Source organism: Etheostoma cragini, chromosome 13 (assembly GCF_013103735.1).
Source record: "Etheostoma cragini isolate CJK2018 chromosome 13, CSU_Ecrag_1.0, whole genome shotgun sequence".
In the NCBI taxonomy this organism is placed as follows: domain Eukaryota; kingdom Metazoa; phylum Chordata; class Actinopteri; order Perciformes; family Percidae; genus Etheostoma; species Etheostoma cragini.
The window spans coordinates 6,408,062-6,432,259 of NC_048419.1; the positions used below are offsets into that span (position 1 = coordinate 6,408,062).

The 24,198-nt window shown below is 40.7% G+C and overlaps 1 protein-coding gene across 10 annotated transcripts in view; it reads left to right on the plus strand.

The window, feature by feature from the left end:
- The window catches only part of LOC117955568 (mothers against decapentaplegic homolog 6-like), a 68,830-nt gene that overhangs the window by 21,062 nt on the left and 23,570 nt on the right, over positions 1–24,198 (plus strand). For 6 of the 10 annotated variants that reach the window (XR_004659086.1, XR_004659088.1, XR_004659085.1 and 3 more), the window contains one exon: positions 15,955–16,016. Coding sequence is in view for 3 of the 10 variants with exons in the window: in XM_034890141.1 (XP_034746032.1) it covers positions 1,373–1,477; positions 15,955–16,016 (167 nt within the window). In the remaining 7 variants the exon portion in view is untranslated. The other 4 variants (XM_034890141.1, XM_034890142.1, XM_034890143.1 and 1 more) reach the window with 4 other exon arrangements.

Consider the following 24,198-nt stretch of genomic DNA (forward strand, 5'->3'; position numbering starts at 1 on the left):
ATATATATATATATATATATATTCACTCACCTCATATGATTAGGTGCTGTATTTTTTACATTACATCATTCAACACGTCAGAAATACATTGATTAAATGCATTGGATCTTTTAAGATAATGTTGACAGAAGCCATTGATGGGTTAACTGGCTATGTGAGCATTTGTAAAGTAGATTCTCTACACAAATTGCAAAATTGAAAGCTTAAGATAAGTCATGAAAATAAATCAGTTTTCTTTCTATGCCAGTTTAAAGAGAAAGTCCAGGGTGCCAAGTCACAGAATCTTATTTACAGGAAACAACCAAATGAGTTTTGTCTTATGAACAAGATCAAAATAGTCACCTCATCTGTGGCCTCGTCCCTTAATGAACAATGTTGCTATGTTGACATTGACCGTCTCACCTTTTGCTAAAGCTGTCACCTTGTCCCACGTGTGTATACTTCCTATAAGCATTTACTTCAGAGGTCAATATAGAAACCCACAATGTATGTTCATTTCATCAGCCCTGATATAATAAGTAGATTTATTTAGTATTTGTTTATGACAAATTAAGTGTATTTTGACTTGAATTTATAATGATTATGTATGTCATATTGTCTACATTAAAAAAAAAAATTCTAGTTAGTTTGAGTCAGATGCATTCATCTTAATTCTCTCTGTGTAAAAATTAGGAAATGTTGCAAATAAAAAACAAATAACCACAAACAGCTTTTTGAAATCAAGCTTCCGTTTAAAGTTTTTATCAATTTAAAATTTTAGTATTTAATACAGAGGGTTCCTATTTATTTTTCTAAATGTCGCAAAAATTTGGGTTCTTGATTTATTTTTTTAAATGATTTTTCTTTTTTTCTTTTTGCACACGCAGAAATTTGTTTCATCAATAAATACCACTTCAAAAATGCAAATGCTGGGAATCAAATTCATCCGATTATTGAGAATGATTAAAACCACCAGACCTCATTCCTGCAGTCATCACATAGTAAAACATCACACTTAAACTTAAACTTAAAAACAAAACAAAAAAAATGACATTCTTACAATTGGTGAGAAAAGAAATCACAACTCTGGGCCCACAACGGGGGGGGTGGGGGGGGATGCTTGCTAAGCTATCCGTTTCACACATGCAGGGACAGAAGGTTCGATATTCATTCGATCGATGTGAATGAAAAGGCACAATGGCAAAATCGGACGGGCTCCTTTTCAAATCCACGTCTCCAATGTCCCCCCACCCGCGCCAACCCCTCCACAGTCTGCAGTCGCAGGGCGGCTGGTGTGGCAGGCACAGAGAGAAAGAGAGAGAGAGGAGAGCAAGGGTTACATCAAGGCTGCTCCCTGGACCGTGCAAACAAGTCTAGACCGGTGACCTGTTCAATGGCTCCTTTTGAGGAGCGGGGCAAGTTCGGTCAGAGCGAGGAGAAAGGCAGGCACAGCCTCTTTTCACTGGCGAAGCAGCTCCCAGCCTGCGATCGACAGGAGGTAAGGAGGGCCGGGAGGGCAGGCATCTGCTTCCATGGTTACGGGCCGGGTATGGGGACCCCACTATTGAGGAAGCTCCGTTCTCATGCTCCCACAGAGGCAATGTCACGCATTTTAAAAACTGCATCAGGCCAGGGCAACGACCAATATCACACCAGCGGCGGAGTCGCCCTTTGAGAGGGGAAATAGAATGATAGCTTGTGAGTTTGAGGAGGGTAAAAAAAGAGTAAGAGGGAATGCTTTGGGATGGGGGTGGCAGCATGTGCTTGAGAAAGAAAAGAAATGCGTCACATGATCGTGGCAAATCCTAATTCAAAGTAAGATGCTATTTTTTCTGTCTTTTTTTTTCTTCTTATCGGCAAGCCACAACGGTGTTCTCAAATTTGCCGGGTCTACATTTTGAGCTGCTTTTGTTGGGGAAAATGTATTGTTCCGCGAAAGTCGGTGGCACAGCTAATTTATCCTCGCAGGGAGCAAAGGTCAAGGTTTATGTGGTGAACTCCATTGTTGAGACGCAAATATCGTTCTAATGAGGATTCTCTGCAACCAGGCAACCTAAGTTTTAATCACAAAAAAGAGGAAGGAAGGGCTGGGGAAAGAAATGATCTGTTTTAACTCTTAATTGATACTTTTAATTAGCAGAAAACTGTAAGCTGATAAAAATGTTTTCACGGCACTCTTTACAGATCAGTTGTAGCAAACTGTGCATGACTGTTATTTCAACAGAGACTGTGCGTGAGGGCTTTGGATATAAGGAGTCACATCTGTCTGTTTGTTTGTTGATCTGTTTGTGTTTGGGCACAAGCTGTGTGTGTGTGTGTGTGTGTGTGTGGGTGTGTGTGTGTTTGTGTGTGAGTGAATTGAGTTGAATGGATGCTTTGGGCTTTTCTTCACGAAGGAGGGGTGTGTTGGAACGTTGAATTTGGTCATGCAGCTGACGCTTTACCCCCTAACACACTCCAAACAGAGCGGACAGATGGCCGGCCCTCAGGAAGGGCTTGGGGCGTTGGATTTGCTCTCAGACCGTGGGAAAGTCTATGGCTGACTTCACCTGCTCAGGGAGCCGATGTGACTGGATTAAACAGCAATGAAAGAAAAGAGAAAGGAAAACTGACATGGACACCGGTGCATGTGGCTTTGTGCAAGCGCGGGCATTTTCTCATATCTTGTTTAAGAGAGAAAATGGGAGAAATGGAGATTTTTTTGTTTAAAGAACAGCAAACATGCCCTGTAAAAATAAATGTTTTTTAGCGTGTGCAGAGAGAACAGGGTGGATGGGTTCATTCTATTTTCTCTGTAATTCTAATTGGAAACAGTTGATCTGCAGTTTGTCGCGACGTTAGACATGATGTTTGGCCATCTCTCTCTCTCTTTCTCTCTGCTTTGGATTATCTCTGTCGTAGAGAGAAGGCCATGTGCACGCTTTGATTTATTGTCATTAAAGAGGAATGGGGCCGTTTGTCAAGCTTTTCCTCTGTGTGTTGCTAAGATGCATGCACGCTTCAGATTCACACTCCCAAGAAACCACGGGCCGTGCATTTAATGGGTCGTTAATTATCAGTTTGAGTGTGCAGTAAAATTTGATGGATTACTCGCGCTGCAACATTGTGTTTTGCTCGTCTTGTTTAGTGTGTGGATATTGGAAATCATGAAGACGCCTCTTCAGCTGTGCTGACAAGTGTGAAAGTCCATTTTAAAGCATACAAATGAATGATCAAAAAAAAAAAATCACTGTCAAGAGTGGGATAAGAATCAGTATAGCATGAAGTCCAGCTCTTCATTCCCCACTCAAGGATTCCCCTCTGTGATCTGAGTGCAGATTTCAGCAGGAGCAAAAAAGAAACCCCATCACCTGTACTGTTAACACATTAATCCCGTATTTTGCTTGAATAAGATATTATTTTTGAAGGCTTGTTGCTGTAACCATGTCAATATACTTATCAGATTAGTATTATATTAGTTCATTTTCCTTTACTCAAATCTTTGACACATTCTTTTTTTTGCTGTTCTCTTAGAATATTGTTTCTGATGTAACTGGCATTGACATCATGGAAAATGTAGAAAAGGCAGCAATAATTTGACAATTATCTTTGTGCGCTGGCAATTAAATGCATAGTTCTCATGTTTATGACATCAGCCCAGGCGACCACAATAATCCCTGATTGCTGCTACTTTGAGTGCCATGCTCTCAATGAAATACTCCAATGCAGTTTGGCTACAAAAAGGCATTGTCTTTCATACAAGTAGAGTGCACAAGAGTTCAATTTGGGTACGAGTCAAGTGCTCTTCATCTGAGAAGTGTGTGTGTGTGTTTGTGTGCGTGTGTGTGTGGTGGGGTGGGGGTGGGGGGGAGGTGCAGGGGAGAGAACTAATCAAATGTGGTCATGCACAGAACAGTGTAGTCAGTCTTTGACAAGAAATGTGAACCTGACTCTGCAGTGCTCAGGAGACCCTTCAGAACTTTTGGAGCACTTTTTGGGAGGGTTATAGTGCTCTTCAGATTCAGCCCAATCCGCCATGTTACACATTAAATATTAATTTGCACCACATTTCCCTACCAGGGCAGTGATGATGGGATAATGGTAACAATACTTTAGAAGACATTACTGTTTCTTTTTTGTTTCTTCTCTGTTCTCTCTCAGCTCTTAAGGCGTTTTTCTGACAAACTATGCACTTTATTTAGAGATCCAGCTTGTTTCTCCTAATTGCATGCAGGTATGTGAGCTCATCTTAGGCTCCGATGTAAAAGCTCAAACAAAACAGGCTTTTTCTATTCGTGTGCCAGTGGAGCTGTGTAACACGGATGTAGAGGAAGCCGGTCTCAGACGCCGGACCATAACTAGTCGGGTCACTAGAGCTTGTTCCCCACTCACTCACACACTCTATATAAATACACACGAAGAGACATTTTGTGCTCTGGCCTCGCTGACCTGTTCACATCGTGGTTTATTTTTATAGTGGTAATTTGCCATTGGCGCGATGGTTTGGTTTCAGAGGCCCACATCATTAATCATGGAGGGCATTACTGCAGTATAATTACACTTTCTCTCCCGTGTGTGCGCTCTCTATCTAAATGCATACGTACAGTCGGAATGTAGTCAGCCACACAATATGCTCAACAGCACAGCAGAGACCAGAAGTGTCTAGCTGAAATATGTCATACCAGTGTGTATCCAGGAGTAATAAGAGCTATAATGTCCTCATATAAAACGCATTATCCTTCTAAATAGGGCTGCACCAAATGAGGAAAACATACAATATGCAATAATGTTAAATATCGTGATAACGATATTACTTGCGATTAAGATTTGTTTTTAAAGTGTACTCACTTCTGCTGCTTTCAGGATTTACATTGCTTGTTGAATTTAAAACAAATGAAAGGAAATCATTTCCAACATTCTCTTATTGAACAAATAAAAAACGAAAAAGGCCCCACTATAAAAAGAATGACATTATGAAGTGCAGTTTTCTACTAATAATTTCTTTTGTGTTTTTCGCGAAATGTCACAACCTTTCGCAGTGTGTTTATTGCGACCGGTTAATATGGCGGTGACGATAAAAAAAACAAAAATGATATACTGTGCGGGGAAAAGTGACTGAAAGATTTGTTTGTTGTTGGTGTGGCCTGACTTAACTTCATCTTAAATAAAGTCGTTTGATGGTGTTGGCGAGGAATTAAAACAAAAGATGACGATAATTGAAACTGCAAACACCCCAGGAAACAAATGAGTGTGAGTGTGTGTGTGTGTGTGTGTGTGTAGAGGTGTGTGTGTGTGTGTGTGCGTGTGTGTGTGTGTGTGTGGGGGGGGGGGGGGGGGGGGGGGGGGGGGGGGGGGGGGGGGGGGGGGGGGGGGGGGGGGGGGGGGGGGGGGGTTGGAGTCATTGGCAGTGCTGTGTAACCCCTTTAGGATCATTATTCCACACCAAATGCACCCCCGGGGTGTGTGACACATTTATGAATGGGTTCTTCCACAGGATTTAACGGGTTAACCGTAGACAAAGGGAGCTGGGACCATGTAGCCCAGCAGGGGAGACCCCAGTGGAAACAGCAGGCTGCCTTAGAGTCCCTGTTCCCGCCCCATCCCGTTTGCTATGCCTGCCATCACGGCTGACTGACATGTGCTCTGTGAGGCTACATGGCTCTGGGGTGAGAGCAGCCACATGTTTTCAACTGGAGCGCATCTCTCCAGAATTCCCTCTACCAGCTCTCTCACAAACACAGACACACAGACAGACACACACACACACCCCTCTAGGCCATGTGTGGATATTTCAAGCTTCTACAAGCTGAGCAGGGAACTGATCATTGAAGACAAATGCTTTAATTTATTTCTGAATGGATGGACATGAACTTTGGACAGATGTCGTACTTTATTGTCTTGCCCAGCTCTATGTGATTTCATGCTATAAGTCTGGATGTATATGTATCACGCAGTGTGCTGTGGGTCTGCATGTGTTGTATGGGTCTGGGTGCATGCTGCAAATCATAGAGGCCTAAATCCAGTACATCATGTGGTGTTACAGTTGTCAGTTCCATTGATGTTTGCAACACATTTTATTTTTCTGTCTGCTTTATACTTATTTCTGAAAGTAAAAAGGATTTTCACTTTCTTTATGAGAGTCTGAAGCCGGTTTAGGTGTCAGAAACCCTAATTTACTTCCACTTTACTGTGCTGTGAAAATGTAGTGAGATATTTCATTCGAATTCTTTCTTTAATTCAAGCCGGGTTTTTTTTTTTTACAAAAAGCCAGTACATAACATATAACTTGATAACGTGTAAGAATGATGGTGAGATAGTGGCATCAGCATGCACAGACGTTTAAAGTCTCAGGTGCAAATCCTTTGCTTTGATACTACTTTTAAAGTGTGTGAGATCCTCTAAAAAGTGTAAAACATATTATTTTAAATAACAAGACACCATAAAGCAACATTATCATTACAGCTCCAAACTCTGTGTCTAATGAAGCTCGATAGTTAGATTTGCACTAATACTGTGGTAGATGCAATACAATAATGTAGGGCAGTATCAGACGAGGGCTGGGCGATACATATCGTCAAGACGATGTAAAAATGTCTATGGTAAATATTAATGTCTATATCTTTTCTATCGCAATGTCAAAAAACCAGAGGAGGAACTGTGTTATGGCAACATTTACATTACTTGAACATAACTTTTCATTTGTCAAATATTTAATTCACATGAGTGCAGAAAAATAGGCTTTCCATAAACACTTGTGTCTAAAAAACTGAAAACATGCCTTATCTTGATTCATATCACTATCAAGATATGAAATTATGTAGGTAATATCGGGGTAGACGGTTTTGGCCATATTGCCCAGCGCAGTTAACCGTTAACCGTTTAAAGCCTAAATAATTCTAACATTCAGTGTTCAACTTGTAATGTTTGCCCATTTTTAAATGATTCTGGCTTTTCATGTAAATGGATGGCACTATTATATTGTTTTTGTATGGTGTGTTGTGGATGTCTGAAAACTGCAGAGCGTGTTTCCAGACCCAGTCAGACGGTGCTTAGCAAGTCAATTTACAAGTTTTTATTGGAAGGCCGCACTGGTTCCCCAGCTGATTTACCTACAAGTTACCATGGACGCGCTCCTCTTATCTCACACCCAACTGTGAGAAAAAGGCCTCTGAGCTCAAATACCCATTTAAAAAAATCATCAAATATGAATTCATTGTCTCTTGCTTATGGGTTTTTAGCTTATTGACTGGTACCTCCTAATTGTGTCTGATTGTTTTGCGGGAACCTAATTAAAATCTTTAATCGACAATCATTTTCCCATAGTCCTGCGCTAATTTGCGTCATTTCCAGTGTTTTCTTCTTCCCATTGTCAAGCGATCGCTTTGATAATGAGAGGTTGTGCAGAGGGATTATCAAACCATTTGATAAGGACACGCAGAGAAAAGGTATCATTATGATAACTGCTTCCACTGTCTCCTAAATGACAAGCCATCCCTAATGTAGTCGATTACAGTCCTTCTCCTCTGGAGGCAGCCCATGGAAAATGATTTGTGCCATATAATATTCTCAGTTCCTTTGAAATGTCATTAAGATCTAATGGCAGAAAGAAGCAGTAAAGTGATGTGGGGTTAGAAACACTGTGGTGAACACCGATTCCTCAAATAACCTTTAGAGATGAACCACATTCTAACCAGGGTACTGAATTCTTGAATTAAGAATATTTGAGAGTAGACTTTAAGAGATAAATAATTGTGTCTCGTTCAGTGTTTTGAATGAGTTCATGCACCCCTTGAATTTGTTTTATCTTACCTTCTGTTTAGGGACGCAACTTTGAATTAATTTCCTGGTCGATTAATCAGTTGGATATTTTCTTAAATAATTGATTAATTGTTTGGTCTCTAAAATGTCCGAAAATGGTGAAAAATTTGGATCACCCCAAGATGACGTCCTCAAATGTCTTGTTTTGTCCACAACTCAAAGACATTCAGTTGACTGTCACAGAGGAGAGAAGGAACTAGAACATATTCACATTTAGAAAGCTAGAATAAAAGAATTTTTTACTTTTGTCTTAAAAAATGACTCAAACCGACTTATCAAATTATATCCAATTATCCAATTATCAAAATAGTTGGCAATTAATTTAAAAGTTGACAACTAATCAATTAATCTTGGCAGCTCTACTCCTGTTAAATTAATGTGTTGCATATCTTCAATCAAGTAATAATAGTAATACACTGCTCAATTTCATTCTTCAGATGTTTTGCTTTTTATTTTTTTCCTATCATGATAATGTCACGAGCATACGTCAGTGATCTGCACCAGTATCTCTGCTGATGGCAGCCTGATGGTGTGACTAACAACAAATGCTCAAATCCAAACCATGCAACTCTAAAGCATATAACGATCAGAGAGGCTGCTCTGTCTGTTTGATTTCTATGTTATTGTTATTAGTCACGTGTAACATTGGAAATTACAATATCATAGTGCTTAAAAACAACAACACCTACTTCGAAAATTGTTTATAAGACAGTGGTTTTCAAAGTAGGGTCCTGAGTGGAGTGTGTCCAAGAGGTTCCGCGGCAAAAAGGGAAATTATTTATCCACTAAACCTTTCACTATAATACCATCCATGGGTAAAGCAGTGACAGCATGTATGACTATTTGGGTCATGGGTTTTATGCACTTTCTGTAATAAAACATCTAAAGGCAATAATTCTATCAGATAGGGGACCCTGAGAAATCATATCATAATATTACATAGTGTAATTTGTTGGTAATTTGTGTCAGTTTATTTAATTATGTTTAAAAGTGTGGGAACCCCTGCCTTAAAGGAACAGTTTCGGCATCTATATTTTTAAAACTTGTTTGGAATATGTTTTTATAAGCCATGGAAAATACTTTACATAAACAGTGGATCCGCCAAAACAGTTAAAATGTGGACTGAGATTATTCTCTGGCCTTTAGGTCACATTAACATTTCTGCACAGCGTCTGTGTACTTTTTTTTAATTACATTTGAACACAATGCTTACCTTGTCTCTGTGTAGTGCTAACTCTATCACTATGTAAATGCCAAACTAAGCCTTTCATTTCTCCATTGTTTTTGTTGTATTGCCTAAGCTGGCTAAAAGGAGACATCGGTAATTAAAACTCAAGGCCAGGTCACAAGCTGAGCCTATCACACAATGAAAAGCTCTCCCAAGATTCCAGGACGGAGATGCCACACATTCCAATCCATTTTAATTGTCGCTTGAATTAATTGGAAAATGCTCAGGTCAATTAAGAAGATGCATTCCTCGGGCTGTTTGTAATGTCATATTCATCGATCTGTAGAGGTTACTTTATGCACTCATGTGTAGGATACATTTATGTTTCTGAAACTCGGACGTTTGGAATTCATTAAGTATTGATCCCTTTTAGCGCTGCACGGTCTGATGCCTGCTTCGTCTGGAGCCAGGTTATCAATTCAGCGCCATTCACAAACAGATGCCCTTTCACTGTGTTATTGTTATACATCAACATTGCATACGCCAGCTAATCTCAATCTGAAAGTCTTTAAATTAAGATGCAGCATTTCTATATAGAAAACACCCTTTGTGCTCAGTGTTAGAAGAGACATCTGACTTTTGTCATTTGTTTGCCGTTTTTGTCTTGGCTTGCTTTTTTGTTTCTGAGTTTGGTTTTCTCTGCACAACCTCTTCCTCTCCTTTCTACTCTCAGATGTTTTGCCCTCCATCCATACCTCCCTGTGCGCTGATTGGCTGTTGGTTAGTCAGCTGCAGCCAATAAGGCTTGATGAAAATCTCAGTGTTTAGTCTGGTGCTAGGCAGCAGGAAAAACTGACAGGTGGGGTCAGGCAAAGTCATCACCCCGGCTGGCTGCACGGCAAAGCTCTGTTAGCTTTTAAAGCAACATTACACACGGGCTTGCGGGTCACAAAACATAATTTTCTGTAATACGGGAACAGTTTAGTCAATTTTTGTGAGCATCAACTCTCCTCTGAAGTCAGAATGCTGAGATGTGTCTCTCTGATATGGTAAAATGTGCAACAGGAAGATCCTGGAGTTGCTCTCAGGACTGCATTTTTCATCCAAGCTATATTTATTGCACTGTTTAAACATAAATGGATGTGTGACTGTGGTACACAATATTTCCCAAATTAATGTTAATTCTCCAAGAAAATTGAGCTCATGCAACATCTGTAAGTGTCCTGATGCTCTTGCTTCTATTTCTTCTAACTAATGTTCATGTCAACAAAACAGGATTGTTCTAGTATTGAAGTAATATTTTTTTCCGTGTAAATCCTGTTTGCTGGATGCTGAACACTGAGTAAGAGGCCAGGTAAATTCTTTGTGCAGCTTCAGCTCTCTCTATCATTTCTACACATAGTCTGCAGATATTTTCCAACATGCAAAATATCTCAGGAAACAAAGTTATCCAAAATATGATTTGAAAAATATCAACTTTCTCCATTTTTTGTTTTGTGTTATTCTATCCTTGGCAAGTCACATAGGATACTTGAACACTAGGGAATGGCTGGATGGGTTTGTCTTTTTAAGGAAAACTGTATAAACTTGTGTCTGGATGAACCTGTTGACAGTTTTTATCTCATGTCTTGAGGCAACATTATATTAATGGAGATAAGAGCTATGAGCCCAAAATAACTGCATGTCTCTGGTGTGCCTTTGGAAAATAAAATAGCACAAATGATCTTCCTTTTTTCCTGCCAAGCTAATTGTCAAGTGACCAACATCTCCTATCAACATTTATATACGTATTAATTTTCATTTAAGAAGGGTACCCACATCGGCTGGGTTAAATTAATTGATTCTTGATCTTTGTTAATCCTTAATGTAGATTAACCTGATAAATTAAAAAAAGAAAAAATGAGGGCTGCTTCTTGCTTAGCATAAGTTCTCTGAGAATCTCTTTTATATCAAAGCAAAATTGACATTGTAACTGAAATGTCCCTAACCAAATGAATATTTAATCAGATATGTACTCGGTATTAGGTATCGCCAATGATGTCCTGTAATCAGGACATCATTGGCGATACCTAGCCTCAGTACCTTCGAAGAACTGCGTAGTGTTTCCGGTCACATACAGTAATCCCCGTCCTGGTAAGGACATTAAAAAACGTTAACGGAGATTTCTTTCAGGTTTTGTCCATCAATTTTTCTGTAACTATGCAGATGTTTGTTGATGTCAGGATATGTTAACAGTACCAAAAGCTTATGTGACGTGCAAAAGTCTTAGGCAGGTGTGAGAACATGCTGTAAACTAATAATGCTTTAAAAATAATCTAAAAATATAATTGTTTATTTTTATCAATTTGCAAAATGTAAAGTGAGCAAACAAAAGAAAAATCTAAATCACATTGATATTTTCGTGTTACTACCCTTTGCCTTCAAACCAGCATTAATTCTCGTAGGTACAGTCAGGCAACGTTGATGATCGTAGATGCAGTGGTCGGCAAAGGAAACGCTACGTTTTCTTTGCCGACCACTGCATCTACAATCCGCAAGATGAAAGACACATTAAGCTTATTTCCCTTTAAAATTGGAAGATGTCCAGCTTTGACATCAGCTCAGAACTGGCAGAAACCAGTGGGACCCAGGTACACCCATCTACTGTCTGGAGAAGTCTGGCCAGTAGTGGTCTTCATGGAAGAGTGGCTTCCGAAAACCCATACCTCTGACATGGAAAAAAGGCCAAGCAACTCAACTATGCACAAAAACATAATTGGAGGTATGGCTTTTTGGCTGCAACTTCAAATTTTTGAAAGTCAGTTTAACGTTAGTCTTTTGCACAGCCTAAAACCTTTTAATAGTACTTTAGCTTTGTCATGTCTGTGTACATCCTATGTGTTTTGCTGTGCACCTCCATCTCCCCCACTGACTATAGATTTTTCACATATTATGTATTACCAGGTTGAGTAGTCTGTCTGATTTCTCCTCCCCTGTCTGGGGTGCCGTGGTATATCCCATCCCCAAGGGAAGTCCTTTAGCCCCCCTATTCTAATTTGAACTTTGACTCTGGCCTCCTGCCTCTCGGGATATGAAATGACCCTCTTGGTGGGAGAATGTTTTAGATGAGTCTGTTTAAGCTTTCTGAGCTCATCTGCTGTAGCAGATGAGCAGATTTAGTTGATACATCTAAGAGCTCTAGTCTAACTATGCCATCACAATGAAAAGCCATGAGTCTTAAGACAATGAGGATGTCTCCAGCTGGAACATCAAATAACAGAATATTTCTGACCAAATACATTGAGGACGATATTGCGACGATATTGTAGGGTTGACTTTTGGTGCTCTCACAAAAGATTATCACTTTGAGAGTTTTGATAAATAATCACCAATAATTTAGATACAATGACTAAATGGGTAAAGGAAAATCGACAGAACAGCTAAAACAGTCTGGTCCGTTTAGAGAGGTGCAGAGTGCCACCGCGTTTTCAGCAGAGAGGTGTTGACTGCACATGATACAGGTAACAAAACGTGTACATCTCTCCAAATGTTTTGTACGTCTCCTGAATGAGGGAAAACATGTTAACTACCAGGATGTAGTAAGGCTGTTTGCACCAGTCTCTGCACCGCCATGCAAAAGGGAATTTACTTTGTGTCATGGCCAACACACCAGTCACTGGACGATAACACTGGCTCTGATGGGTTTTGGATGAATATTTGATCATTTATGCACTTGATTGCTTATATTTTATTTCCTTATTTTTCTTCCCTGCTGTTTTTAATCATCCACAGTGCCAGTACATAAACAGTGATGTGTTCTGAATTGGTATTTATAGCAGCAGCTACGAAGTCTGAGCTTACTTTATTGATGTCCTTACTCAATAAAACCAGATATTAAAGACTAAATTACAAATATAACCATTCAGATATACAGAAGGAAATTACTTAAATGTTGTCATTGCATGTACTGACTTGCCGTATACTGGTCCAAATAGTCTCTGTGGTGTCTCCTGTGCTTCTCTGTCCCAAACACGCGGGTGCTTGCTGGGCATTCAATGGTTGTATATTTAATCATATGTGATTGGGAAGTGCTTGATTTATTCACCCTATTATTACACTGTTATTAACTTTTTAATTAAATTAAATTATGATTTGCGAAAAAACATTTCTACATGCTGCTGCCACCATGACCCAATACCGAATAAGCGGACGAAGATGGGTGGATTTATCTATACATACTATATACTATATGCAGTAGACGCAGGGCTAATGAAACCTAGTCAGGGAAAAAAAACGCAAAAATAGGACGCAAACAGCCCTTGCATTAGTTCTCCTGCTCCAATCAAAAACATTTTCTAATTTATTCATGAACAGAGTTTGACAGATGCGTAACAGTTTGGAGTCAAATTGAGCGAGAGAGCCGGCGTATGACAGGCTCTCGGGGCAGAACTTTAATCTCGTTTCTGTTGGATGCCTTGCTCTTCAGTGAGTCACAGGTCCATGACATATGCATGTGTTACTTTAACAAACCACCTGATTGTGTTTGGCTACTGTTCTGGCTAAACTGCAGACGAATGCCGCATGGGAACACTTGTTCGTCTGCTGTCTTGTCTACTCTGTAATTATCTCTCTGTCATATTCATTATCTCTCTGAAGAAACACAGGAATTTAAAAACAGTGTATGGGGGGGGGGGGGGGGGGGGGGGGGAATTATTGCTTATCCAATCTAGAGATGTTCCAGTATACCAGTATCTGGAAGCCTCCGATACTGCCTAAAATGCTAATCGGTATCCGACAGTACTGGGGTTTATCCAACAATCTGATACCACCCATTTTATCCACTTTATTTATGTTCATTTTCCGTTATGACTAAATGTCAAACTGGACAATAAAATAGAGTTATTTAGCATTCATTGTTTGCGTTTATTCATGTTTCACAAAACGTTTAACCTGAGCAACATCAAAGATAGCAATTATATCACATCCTTTCCGGGATAGTAGTATACACCGGTAAAACATAAATATATATGACACACTGGAATCAGCCCAGTACTTGATGTCGGCCGATACGCAAGTTCAGGTATAGGGAAGAAAAAATTGGTGTCAGAGCATCTCTTACACAATCCCAAGCTCCTCATATCTCTCAATTCTCTCTAATAAAGTCACGTTAATTAATTGATTTGAGATTATATGAATCCATTTTCTGACCCAGGCCAGCTATATTTCAGGTATTCCAGTGTAGCCAACAGATATCTTGGCTAAGTCTTACACTTTGGTGAGGCGTTCATTTTTTACAGTTTGGGCTAATCTCTATAAACAGATCTGCAAATGAATGACGGAAAAATGAATTTAAAAAAGCTTTTGCTCTCCACATTGACTGTTTACCTGCATGCAACCAAAGTTTTCACACACTTACAGTACATAACTGAATCATGGAGTTTTCAGGTGTTACAGTAGACTCAATGTTAATATGTGCATATATTATATTGTATATATTATATTTAAATCAAATCATAATTTCAATTTCTCTCTCCACATACCCCCTCGCAAGTGCAGAAGTACCCTCTGGGGTACAAGTACCCCTGGTTGGAAATTATGTTTTTAAAAAGAAGCATGTTAACTTCCAGTCATTTCCAGCTATATTTATATCAGGAGGAACAGTATGAGTTACTCATAGTCTTTTGTATATACTGTATGTAAACATGTATATGTATTTAAAAACATTCTTGCATCTGAGCTGAAATCTCAAGCAACCAGCACGCCCATAGAGTTGACTTTGGAAGGCACAAAGCATTCCTGCTTGGCACTATATTAGCCCCCCACCCCCACCTCGGGGTGCTGGGCAGCCTGCCAGGTAGAGGTTGCCATGACTCCTAACACCATCCTTCAACCCACCCACACCCACCCAAGCCAGAAGGTGCCAGACTTAATGGAGAGGGGGCAGGCCGAGCTAACGTTTTGATTTAGATAAAAGATGTCTTCACAATGTCAGCAGAATACTTACTGGGAATGCTGTGGCTTTCTGGGAGGAAATCATGTGATCTTTCCAGCCAAGGTTTTGTAATGGTGCCTGGAGAGAGAGAGAGAGAGAGAGAGAGAGAGAAAGAGAAAAAGAGACACACAAAGAGGGAGAAAAGGGGGAAACTGTGAATAATGATGCCAGCAAATCGTTTTTATCCAGTTTTTTCTTCTCTTGTTCTTGTTTGTTTCGGAGAAAATGGCGGACAGCGTATCGCTGAACTCAACCCGTATTCTCAGTGAGCTTAGTTTAGAAGTGCCCCTCGGTCTTTTTGTCATTCCTCTCATTACCAAACAACTAAACGCTAGTCACACTTGCTGCTAATTGCTCACACGCAGGTAGAAAGTGTGGATAAAGAAAAATAGAGATGAGAAATCAGACATGCTATTAGAAATCTGGGTAAGTGGCATTTTGACTCTCTTCCCACTTCAGTCTTTGCTTTGTCGCACTGCGGCCATAGGAATATTCCGCTGTTTGTGGCTCTCTGGCACAGGCACAGTTATTGGTAGCTGACCGTGGCATGCTTGATTACACTGGCATCCCTCTCAGGCTCTGCTCTGTGCTATCTGTGGTCTTGGCTAAGTTGAGCTAACCCCACAGCCACATTGCTGCTGGCCAGGAAGAGGACTGCTGTGCTATGGCAATTCTGTGGGCTAGTTTGGGATAGCAGTCCACAACAGAATTATGACAGAATTATTATTATGGAAATGTTATATTTGGGATTGGCCGAGCCACGTGCCGATCCCAAACCGAGGCACAGCAACTTAAGAATGTACAGTAATGTGGGTTTAAATGCTTCCCCCCCATGTGGATCCGGTGATCTCTGAACAGTTACTGGCATGTTTTGTAACATAATACTCCTCTTTTTCCTTCCTTGCTATCACACTACTCATCGGTTTCTCTCGCACTTTACTGATAATTGCTAGTATTTCATAAAACACTGTAGCTGTTCATCCATCCGTCACATACCATTGTGCGGTCTTTCAAAAAACTTCCTTTTTCCTGTTTTCAGGAAGGCAAACTCAAAATTCACCATGGCAGTGAAACCCCGCCAGCAAGAGACTTCCATGAAGGGTAAGTTATCACAATGCTTTCACCATCTGTTTAGTGAACTTTCTTTTTTGGGGGCTGAATTTCCACAAAGGCTCCTGCTGCAGAAAATGCCAGCTGAAGTGAACTCCAAACCCTTTTAACCCTTCCAGACTTTCGACTCTCTGTTCAGACCTGGTATTAACATGAGTCTTGGTTGATGCGATCCCTAGTGGACAGCTCTTAATACAGGTGTGAAGGCACCCAAGATGCATTTAAGACGTATTGAGATCCAATTGCTCAGATCACATTGTGAAGGCCACATTCTTTTAGCAGTGTGTACATGTTGTGAATCTGTTACATTCAATTCTGTAAAAATTCTGAACAAAGCCTATCTCTCTCCTCTATCTGTTTTAATTAGTATTATAAATTGTTAGACAGTTTTCCTTTCTGAAGATTTATTTGTATGAATCTACCTACTCTGACTCTCTACACTTCCTCTCCCTGGTGCCTCTTTCTTATCTATCTACTCTCACCTCATTGAATTGAATGGGGAGATTGTTAGAAAATGTATGGCATATATCCTATATGTGTCTCAATGTGTTTTTCTAGATCAAAACCTTTAGAACGTTGTGAACCGAACCCTGCTTTGTGCCACTCTGTTCTCCCAAGATCTCGAAACTGAATCCAGAATCAACACACAGAGGTCAAGACGGTAAATGATAGGCTACAACCCCAAAACAGTCAGCAAATGTGTCCTGTGCCACATTAAAGGACAGCCTTCTTTTAATTTCCAGCAGACAAGCCACAAGAAGTGCATTACTGCCTCCGGCCTATTCAAAACAACAACGCATTTGGTCTTTTCCAAACAGAAACGCTGTACGTGTTTATTTGCACATAGAGCAGGGAAGTGAGACATGTAGAGATGCATTCTACTGCCAGGTGTAAACAACCATACTTAGTAGGGGTGTAACAATACATCAATCTGAATCAATATACCGATTCAATCTTTAATATTCCAATATTATTGATTCAAAGTGGAAATATCGATACATATCGTCATCTTTAAGATGTACCTTGATTTAGAAATTCTCACTTTGTGTTCATTTGTTTTATCAAAAAGAGTACCTTGTTTTTAATAAAAATATTCTTAAAAAACTACAGATAAATATAACTGATTGTGTTAAATAGGGTTATTTATCATCTCATATTGGTTACCAGCCCCTGAATTAAATCAAATCAAAATCGTAGCGAGGCAGACTTTGTGATATCAGTAAACATTGTATTGTTCTCCAAAGAATCAATAAAATATTGTATCGTACTAAAACGTGTGATTTACACCCCTTCTACTACAGCTGTTCTCTTGTGATCGGATTACCCAAGATACAAGTTAATTTTAGGTGTGAAGAGGGCCACTGTCACAACACACGGCAAGAAGTTTTGTTGTTTGATTGGCATCTCTTTCTAAATGACATCTGAGACAAGTCACACGCATTCACTTGTATAGTTCTTTGTCACATTCTCAGAGACTGCAGTGCTCAGCCTTTAGGCTGCATTTTTGGTCCGTTATTCAATTATTTTGATACTTTGATCATAACCATTTGGCATAAACCCGTAGATCCGATCTTGTGGCAAATTTGACAGCACAAGCTCGCCTCTGTGGGTCTTTGTCATCGTGGTGAGAACTTCATCTTTTACCTTTTTTTTCATTTGATCGCATCCAGTAAGTGAAATGATTAGGTGTGTTATATGTATATATATGTTAATCCCATGGCAGTGCACAAAGAAAAATAATATTGCTCTGACATTCCAGCAATGCACAGCATCTCTCTCTCTCTAAAACATAGAGAACCCTAGTTGAAAATGTGTGCATCCGGGTTGAGGTAGTAGGTTGTATGGTTTAGAATTACACCCTGGGAGTTAACTGTACAACCTTCTAGCTTTCCTTGGAGTACACGTATGACATCAGTTTGTACATACAAATAGTTTGGCTTACATTGCAGTGTTAATAACATTGCATTTTATAATGCCTCTATGCTATGCAGCATTAATGGTCTTCATACTGTAGTAATGTAATCTTTCCCCACCTGAGGATCTCATTTCATAACTGACCTTAAGCCATGGTCAGCCTGCCTGCTGCGCCTCAAAGCCTTCAATTAGCGCTAGCTTGACGTATGGTGTATTTTTAGACATAATGCATTGTGGTTAGTTGCAGTAACCGCACTGCATCGATCGCATTATGGTGTCCCTTTAACTGCAAAACACACACAACACATGAGCCGTCTACTGTTTTCCTCTGCGGCTGTAACTACTACTGTGAAAATCACTATGTAAAATAAGAGCGTGTTCAAAGGTTCTGACTCAGATTTATTGATTGTCTTATTTGGAAAGTTCCATTTTTCTCACTGAGGGGTAATTGTGTGGTGGAACCTATTTCACACAATGGTGGCTTTGCTTTTTGAAACTGTTGCTTCATCTTTGGCCCTGGTAATACACCTCAGACTGTTTAGTTAGCGTGGGGCGTCTTCCAAATCAGTCCCGTGTGAGCTGTCTGCCAAACATTATGATGCACAGATGGTTTGATACAACACCCAAATTGTGAAATATAATAATCATAATAAATCTGACTTGTTCTGTTTAACAGATTCTTCCCGGTGACTGCCATGCCCCTGTGCTTTTACAGCATTTCCATTTTCACATCACATTTGAATATTACTCAGCTCTCGACTCAGGTTAGATACATTTATCAGGGATTTAGAGGTTTAATTATCATAATAACATAATAAAATCTGTTTGCCCCAAGCTGCCTTAGCAGACCTTAGTAATATCCAAGGTTTCTCAGCGTGGGAAAAGTGGAGTGTTTATGCATTGTCTCAGGGCCTTGTGATATATTGTAGGCAGTTCCATACAATGAGTATTTGTGACAAGAGGTCTGGTTTCAGGTTAAAGCTTGCCTCTGCGACACTAAAGTCTCTGTTTACTGTAGACTTGTCCACTTGGCTGAATGCGTGTGACTTCATCTCTACTGGCACTAAGCCACAACCTGTAAAATGACTCCAAAGCGCCATACAGGAGAAAAATGGCCCAGCAGCTCAAGATTTACCACAGTTTGTTACTCTTTGGGGCGGCTTGATTATGAATGCAGCGTGAGTAGGTCACCTTGTTGTAATTTCTGCTACAGTTCTTTATCACTGTGACAGTGTTTTTTTAGTTTGATGGATGACACTGCTTTTGCTGTGTTTAGGGCCAGGGCTGAGTGGACAGCCTTTTTGCAACCTTTGTCATTTATCCAATTAGCTCTTTGGTTTCAAGTGGTTGAGATTGCATTGACTTTTTTCCACGTATTTGATGCTCAAAGGTTTCCACTTAAAGCCAGCTTTGTTGTTGTACTTTCAAACTTTAAACTGAACATATAATAATTTAAAACTCTAAAGGCACTCGAAGATCTCAGACCTCCGCCAAGGCCACACCTTATTTCGCAATTTTAAATTAAGGGGGAAAATAATTGGTGCATCCGCCCTGTGATTCAGTTTGGCTCCAAGATTAATTGGGTTCTTCCTTGGCCTTTGCAATACCCATCCACCAAGTTCCATGAATATCGGGCCAGTAGTTTTTCCATAATCCTGTTGACAGACAAGCAAACAAACCAACAAACTAAACCTAAAACAGAACCTTGTTTCTGGAGGTAAAAATCTCTAAAGGCTACATTTGCTCTTTCTTTTGGCTAAAGGACCTTGATTTTTAAAAATAACCAAGAGAGGCAATTCATTTCACAGTAATGGCGAGAAATGTCCGCCCCACTCCCAAAGCTGTGTACAATTTTCTTCTTTAAATTTACAATGGCTACATTTCTGAAATCATCTCTGAAATCAAGCTACAATTCTCCATGTCTCTCGTTCTCGCTCTCTCTCTCTCTCTCTCTCTCTCTCCCTTTCTCTCTCTCTCTCTCTCTCTCTCTCTCTTCCTCTCTCTCTCTCTCTCTTCCTCTCACCCCAACCGGTCGAGGCAGATGACCGCCCACCCTGAGCCATGGTTCTGCTCTAGGTTTTTGTCTCTTAAAGGAAGTTTTTTCCTTGCCTCTGCTGCCTAGTGCTTGCTCTTGGTGGTAACTGTTGGGTTTCTGTAAATAACATCACAGACTACGTTCTAGACCTGCTCTCTTTATGGAAAGCGCAACGAGATAACTGTTGTTGGGATTTTGCGCTATTTAATTAAAATTTAATCTTGGACATGTAAGCCACCCTAATAAAAAACCCTAATTGTTTCCAAGGAGTGCAGATATTGAATGGGATTAAATAGAAATAGCTATTTTTAGTTCATCAGTAATTAAATCTAGAGTGGTACTAACACCTCCATTAAAGCTCGGTGATTCTGCTCAGCCTCCCATCGTTAGCAGTCATTGTCATCAAACAGGTTTCTGCGAGGGAATCCCTGGAAACCCAAGAACTGCTTTTATCATCTATTTTGCAACCACAATATCAGGAAGCTCACGCCTCCTCATTCAACCCAACATCACCAAACTGCACAGCACTGCTGCTCTGACCCACTCACATGAAAAACTGTAAGTCAGAATAAAACAAAGAGTCTCCTCTCTTCCTTAACTCTCACAAGTTGAAAGTTGAGATGTGCCTTGCTAGAGTTTATTTTACTTTCTCATCTTTCCTCACTTCTCAACCCCAATTGCTCCTCCAGATGTGTAGAGGAAAGCGTTGCTGCTGAGACTCCTGCTGCCTCAGCACTCCCCTGTCCACAGCTAAAAGCCATTGGTTTCAGCTGGGCCTTCATTTACGGAATGGTTGAACAAATAAATTATGGGATTAGATAGAGGGTGGTTCAAGTTCGGTCTTGGTTGCTGTAACAGCCCCTTGGAGAAGTCAGTCAGCCAGGTGTCTCAAGGTTCTTCAGCTGACTTTAGGAATGAATAAAATAAAGATTCTCTTTATTGAATTTAGTATGCTGGAGTCCAAATTATGTGTAGCAGAAAGTGCTAGCAATTTCACGAAGCTCGACAATGACTCAGAGTCACCTTTACAGCAGATTTTATCACGGAGAAACAACAAAAGCATGTCAATCACATGGCTGCACTGTGCGTAATTGGGCCAAGCAATAATGATAGTGTCTGTTGCACAGACGTAAAATCTACCTCATTTCATTACTCTCTTGTTTTCAAACTACTCTTAAAAAGACAAAGCTATTACTTCATCATTTTAAGTAACTTGTATTCATCCTTGCCCAATTCATGTAGTCTGCTGTCTCTCTTGCCAAAGCCCAAACAGTTGATTGTCTCTTATTGTGTGTACAGAAAGACTTGGAAAAGATCCAGAGCTCTTTATAGATCCAGCTGAAGATAAATCTCCTTAAATTAGAAAAGCAAAAACACACAGTCACCAAAGTCCTTTTATTTCCGTGTCAGTGTAGTAGATCACACACAGATTACACTTTTGCTTTTTTGTTTAGAGAATCTGGGAAACTGAAATAGTACATACACAGGAATTGACCAAGCACTCAAGTATGATATACTTTCTCTCTTTCAAGTGTTCAAGAACCGTCCAAATCTGTCTCAGGAATGACACTCATGCACAAAATACTTTTTAAATCAGCCAATCGGCGCTTGCGTCTGTAACTGCTGTGCGGCGGTGATTGGCTTCTTGTTCTTGACGTCACCAACGGGTGGAGACCTTAGTAACAAATTGTCTGAGACCAGAACACTGTCAGTTCTGGCCACAACGGTACTTTAGCTCCCCCAACTCATAAAATCTCACTTCCCTATATAAGCGAGCAGCCTCGAGCACTATTTCTTCCCGAGGAAAGATATTCCCTTAATGTGCTCTGGTTAATGGCAAATGAATAATCATAACACAGGGATGGCAGACGGGGGGTGTCATTGATCTGTCTGGAGTCAGCCCCTCTCCGCCTGCTGCATCAGCCACTCTCCCCCTATCGATACGCTCTTGCCCCTTGACCCCTGGGACAGATCAATGCCATTGATTGGAGAAGGGCAGGGACAAGGGCAAGATCTGCTGACTGGCCCGACAGCTAGTGTGACAAGACATGATCGTCATTAATGTCCCGCTGGCTGGCTGGCTGGCTGGCAAGGCGCTGTGCATCACATATTTTGCTGCCTCTTCCTCCCCTCCCCCTACCCCCGCCTCCTCCTTCACCCCTCCCACTTCTGCTGCTCCATGTCCCCATTCTGTGCTGCTTGCACTCTGTGAGATGATTCCATTGTTTGGATACCTGTCTGATGCTTGCCTGGCATCTGTGGCACAGATATGCATCTCCAGGCTGCGTGGAGAAATGTTGCGCTTATTGTAGGAAAAAAACAAGTGTCATTGCGACTGTCTGCTGCAAAACGTCTCGTGGCTCAATGTGAGTGTTACTTACCAATCACAATGGAGCTGTTCCTATTTTTGGTTTGCTTTGAAAAGCTCTGTCTTGGTACAATTCAAAGCAAGTGAATTAGAATTTGACAAATTGATTCAGTATTCTTTGATCAAAGGCAAACCCCTCCCTAAGATACCTACGTTCCCCGATTTCCACCGCTTCTCTGTAAATGTGTTGTTAGTACGTAATAGCGACTGGATTATGTATCTGTTATTGTACACCATTCACTCTTGTGGACCAATTTCATCATGCCAATGGGTTATATTTCCAGTCTAGACTGGAAACGAAACAAGTTGTGTGTGTGTGTATTTATGTATGTCTGTGTGTGTGTGTGTGTGTGTGTGTGTGTGTGGAGGGGTGATGGGCGGGATGTGGCGACAGCTCCAGACTCTGCAGTGACATGGCTGTAATGGAGCTGATTGATCACCTATATGGCTGCCTGCTGGCCCTAGCATACAGCAAACGCCCAACCCCCTGCCTCTGCGTCACCGCCGCCATCACCCAGCCAATCTGCGAAGACCCACCATCCCCCATAGACTTCAACCTGGCCACGGTTTTGACATTGGCTGCAGAATTTACTCCTACAGTTCTTCAGCGTTCCACTTGCCCCACTTTAGTATGCTGTATAGAAATTTACCGACACATTCGCCATCTTTGATGAAGTGACAGTTTCCAATTCAGCCTTTTCTGAGTTGCAGCAGAGTTAAAAAGCTGCTTTTTTTCCATTTGAATTAAAGGGCATAATCAATCAATGATAATATTTGCAGGTCTCTCTCCCTACCCCCTCCGTGTCACACAGGGTCATAACCTTAATCTATCCAGGGTGCTGAGGGTGATTACATTCTGAGATTAGAACAAGCTGTCAAGGGCAGATCTCATTCACACAGAAGGAGAAAGAAAGAAAAAAATTTCTACAGCCTTCCTCCACATTTTAATTACATGAAATTCTCCACACTACAAAAATATAAACATTTATCACGTTTGGATTCTCTGGGAAAAGTGGATATTTTGCTGTGTCCATTAGTAAGGCAGACTTTCTAAACAATAAAAAACCCAAATGTTATTCCTGCTGGCATGTCCATCTGAAGAACGTTTAGTCGACAAGAAAAGAAAATGTATCCCTTAAAAGGAAATAAACTATATAAAAATAACATTTTCTATATACCTTTTCTTAATTGTTATTGTGCAAGATTGTTTTTCTACGATCTTAACATTTAATAACTGTAGTGTATAGGTTCATTATTTAGCTAGTCCTATATGGTTTTGTATATGTAAAGGCCCTTGTGTGTGTGTCTGTGTGTGTCATTTGTCTCAGATGACTGTTTGCAATATTTTTATGTGATAAGTTAGTTTGCATGTGAAAGTGCAATCTGAATTCATGTTAAAGTCCATTTTACAAGACAGTGGGATTGCTACAGTGCATCCTCCTCCATGGCCAAACACTGTTCGCTGCAGTGTGTGTGTGCGTGTGTGTGTACGTGTGTGTGTGTTTGTATGCGTGTGTGTGCGTGCGCGCTGCTGGAAAAGAGAAGGAATTGATCAGCACAGGGAGGAACGTGTTCACCAGTAAAGGCTGGATGGAGGGTGTGTGCGAGAGAGAGAGGGAGAGCGGGAGAGAAAGAGCGAGGGCTGTCGCTGCAGACTCCTGCTGCAGTATCTCACTTTGGGCAAGCAGCTGCAGACAGGGAGTAACAGATATGCGAGAAAAGCAGACAGGTACAGACCTGGTGTGATGGGAGGGGATGGGTTGGGGCCGGGGGTGTGGAGAGACTGTAGTAGCAAAGGCAGTAGATGCTGGAGAGGCAGGGCTTGGGGGGGTTGAAGGGTCAAATGTGTGAGGGGG